Source organism: Austrofundulus limnaeus, unplaced genomic scaffold (genome assembly GCF_001266775.1).
Source record: "Austrofundulus limnaeus strain Quisiro unplaced genomic scaffold, Austrofundulus_limnaeus-1.0 Scaffold14, whole genome shotgun sequence".
NCBI lineage: Eukaryota > Metazoa > Chordata > Actinopteri > Cyprinodontiformes > Rivulidae > Austrofundulus > Austrofundulus limnaeus.
Window position 1 is genome coordinate 3,239,936 of NW_013952416.1, and position 4,128 is coordinate 3,244,063.

The following is a 4,128-nucleotide window of genomic DNA, read 5'->3' on the forward strand; positions in this document are numbered from 1 at the left end:
TCTCAGGCCTGTGCGAGGCCTGCTTTGAGGCTGGAACTCCTGTTTCTTCACTCGAGGTGCCCCTACCATACAGTTTGGATTATGTATTTATAATTTTACTTATGAGTCAAAAAAATCAGGTACATGTTGAAAATGAAACAGCATTTCTATTAATCCATTTTAATTAGGATTATGGAACACAATCGCTTCCATAGGAGGGGGGAGGATGGGGTAGAAGAGCGGTGAACTTATTTCTGACTTTATCTGACTTATTTCATTTTACTTATTGTCATCCTGCAGGCTCTGAGAGAAAATTAATTTGAAGCTGAGCTTTTTTTAAATTCTTTAGTTTACTTTAAACGTCTGTAAACCTGCAAAATGAGGGAAAATCTGTGTCAATTACATTCTGTTCACATGAGCAGCTGTCATCCTCTAGATGCACGATGTGTCTGAGCCAGTCGATTTTGTTGGCATTGATCAGCTGATTTAAATACATCTTAACATTCATGAGGTACTTTGCATTGACAGTTTATGGTTGAGTGTGGGTGTGTAGAGGGTGGAACCTGAGGTGTGACCTTCTGCGCAAGAGGTGCGGCTGTGATCTATAAAGGAAAGGTGCGCAGAAACATGCGTACGCACGGTTTTATAAATCTGAAATTTTTTTTGGCATACGCCATTTTCACGTTTTGGCCGTACATTCACTTTTAGTACGGCTTCCACGTAATCCTTTAGATATCTGACCCCAGCTCACTATGCGTCTTTTTTTTTTCATAACCCAAGCTTGTGTGAGAGGTTTAGAAGAAAAGAGGGCAGATATTGTAGAGCTCAACTTGATTACACTTTCACTTTAAAGAAGTGGCAGGAAAGTACCATTACTCATCTGGCTGCTATTCATAGATCAAGATTTCCCCTTCACTACTTTATAACAACAAAGTCACATTCCTTGGCTTGCCAGAACCTATAGATGGCAAAGTAGTTAGGATGAGTCAGGACATAAAACATTACAAGATATATTCTTGTCCTGGTTGTCTGTCCGTTTTCTGCCACTTATCCGGGATCGGGTCGCGGGGGCAGCATCCTAAGCAGAGACCCAGACTTACCTCTCCCCAGCCACTTGGGCCAGCTCGTCTGGGGGAATCCCAAGGCGTTCCCAGGTCAGCTGAGAGACATGGTCTCTCCAGCGTGTCCTAGGTCCTCCTTCCAGTGGGACATGCCCTGAACACCTCACCAGGGAGGCGTCCTGGAGGCATCCTAACCAGATGCCCAAGCCACCTCAACTGGCTCCTCTCGACGCGGAGGAGCAGCGGCTCTACTCTGAGTCCCTCCTGGATGACTGAGATTCACACCCTATGGGAGAGCCCAGACACCCTGCGAAGGAAACTCATTTCGGCCACTTGTATCCGTCATCTCGTTCTTTCGGTCACTACCCAAAGTTCGTGACCATAGATGAGCGTAGGAACGTAGACCGACCTGTAAACTGAGAGCTTCGCCTTCTGGCTCAGCTCCCGCTTCACCACGACAGACCGGTACAGCACCCGCATCACTGCAGATGCAGCACCAATCCGTCCTGGTTGTGTCAACATCAAGTCCAAAAACCTAACTTTTAGGAAAATACTGTTGAGTCACGTGAGGGACCAGCCACAAACCTTAGTTTTGGATGCACATACCAAGACCGTGTCAAGCTCACCACAGATGCAGATCTGTGTTGCAATGGCTCAGAACAAACATAGGCACAGGTATCAAAAAGAAAAAATAAATAGGTCCTCTGGATGGGTTCTTCTTTAGTGAACCGTTTCGTCTCTCCTCCAAGAGACTTTCTCAGTCTTAAGAGTTTCAGTTGAAATTCAGCCTTTTAAGCCCTGCCTCCAACTTCTGGTGCAACAGACTGCACTAGAGCTGCAATCAACCTCCATCCATCCATTATCTATACCTGCTTCTTCCTTTCAGGGTCATGGGGGTCACTGGTGTCCATATCCAGCAGTGCGAGGGCAATCAACTCCTACTATCGTATATAGAAAATACTTGCTGCCCTCTGGAGACCAGATAAAGAACTGACTAAGCATTAACAGGGTAGCAGGGGGGAACAGTAAGAATTGATCTTTTTCTACTATTACCAATGCACATACTCAGGGATTTCTTATTGGTAAGGCAAACTGACTACCAAATGATAATTATGAAAACAAAATGTCAGTTGTATTGTGTGCAAGTTTCTTGAAGTACATCTATTTAAAATGTATTTTTGCATTCAGTACCTGTACCACAGACAATAATAAAACAGATCTTTAACCCATCCAGTTTCTTTAAAATTGAAACTATCTGTAAATGAAATCGGTAAATGAAATCAAACTTTTCACAATATACCATTTCAGTTTAAGCCTTAAAGGTAAGAACTTTATTTGGATCTCTATGTAAAATTAGCGAATCAAATGGAATGAAAAATTCTAAACATTTTATTTGGAAACTTTAGCCATATGTTAAATGCAACTGCACCTGAAAATATACCATCAGAAAAGTCATCATAAAACATGTTTCATGCTTATATAAAAATGTTGTTTTCTACTGTTAAATTACAGCAGATAAGACAGAAACAATTTGTTTCAAATATTTATCAGTTCAAAAATGAATCTGAAAACATACAAAAGGACTTGGAAAAAAACTTGTAGTAAAACACATACACTTACAACATACTGAACACATCTACAAAACACACACACATCAACTTATTTCTGAAATTTGTGTCCGATGTTCCAGCAACACATCTTCAAAAGCCATTGGCTACACCCAAACAAGCATGTGGTTAATTAGAGAAAGTCAAATCATGTTTGCCGATAAGAATATTTAAATATGACAGACAAAAAAAKCCCAACATTTCAGTGAAAAAGACTCCAAATATCTAAGAGATTTGCTAGTTTCAGCGTTAGCAGTATTTTTTAGCACCCATGTCCAAGTTTAGAGGAAACTCCTCCATCAAAAAAGATACTGAAATGTTACTTTTGACAGAATCTTGACTTTATCTCATGTCTATAATAAACACAAAAACTGTGTGAAGCTATAGGATTTAAYGGCAGCTTGTTAACTGCAGATGATGTGGTGTGTATAATACTTAAAGGCAATCATGATGTTTAGTTTGTGCGTAGGTAAAAGTGTTTTAGGCAAAGTTTCTGTACAACCGGTTTGCAGTAGACTACCTACAAGAGTGGGAAAAAAAACTTCAGTTTCAAGGTTGATGCATTTATGCATCACAGTCCCAGAGAGGCTTTGAGCAAAGATGCCATGTCTTCAGGTATGGTCCCCTCAACACCTAAAACAAACAAACAAACAAACAAACAAACAAACAAACAAAACCCAAAACAAAACATTAAACAATTTATTAACAAACAGTTGACCTATTTGGTTTAAACTAATTCAGATCTTCTGATTTGTACTTAAATATTTTGCTATTTTTAACATTTTAATTTGATCCAATATTTAATTGTTTTTTTACAATTTGCATACAAACATCTGTCTGATGACAGACTAGAGCAGAAAGAGTCCTCAGATGTATTATTAGACATTTATACACAAAAAACAAGCAGACTCAATTCATTTTTTAACCTTTAAACATTTTAGAAATGTTTCCCATTAAATACTTTTATTTTTAAACAGGCTGAAAACATTTGATTATCAAACATTTTCTGAAAATAAACTTCAAAAATAATTTATTATTTTGTATGTTTTCAGAGAAAATACTTAAAGACAAACAAACAAACAAAAAAAGACTGTTGTGTTCGTATGGACCAAAAAATTTGTCACAAAAGCAAAAATGATATAAATTACTCCAATATTTACTTCGGAAAAGTGAGATTTCATCACTTTAATGTATTCATTATAAGCACTAGTGCACAAGTGAAAACAAAGGGTAATGTTTTCATGTGTAGATGTTCTCTCACCTTGTTCAGCAGCAGTCATGTCTTGTTCTAACTTGAGTTTTTTGTGACCGAGCTGCAGGATACAGTCCTCGATGCTGTCCTTACTGATGAGCTTGATCACCTGTACAGTCCTGGCACATACAGTGAGGTACATTACAGATTAAATCCAATCCAAAATTATTATTTTTTTTAATATATATATACATACATACATACACACACACAGTATACTGATATATAT

The 4,128-nt window shown here is 38.4% G+C and overlaps 1 protein-coding gene across 2 annotated transcripts in view; it reads right to left on the reverse strand.

The window, feature by feature from the left end:
* Positions 1-2,406: 2,406 nt before the first annotated feature.
* The window catches only part of smarcad1a (SNF2 related chromatin remodeling ATPase with DExD box 1a), a 17,946-nt gene continuing 16,224 nt past the window's right edge, over positions 2,407-4,128 (reverse strand). For both annotated transcript variants that reach the window (XM_014002725.1, XM_014002724.1), the window contains exons 22-23: positions 3,909-4,018; positions 2,407-3,280 (exon numbers count right to left, since the gene is read on the reverse strand). In XM_014002725.1, the coding sequence (XP_013858179.1) occupies positions 3,219-3,280; positions 3,909-4,018 (172 nt within the window). In that variant the 3' untranslated portion in view covers positions 2,407-3,218. The remainder of the gene's footprint in view (positions 3,281-3,908; positions 4,019-4,128) is intronic.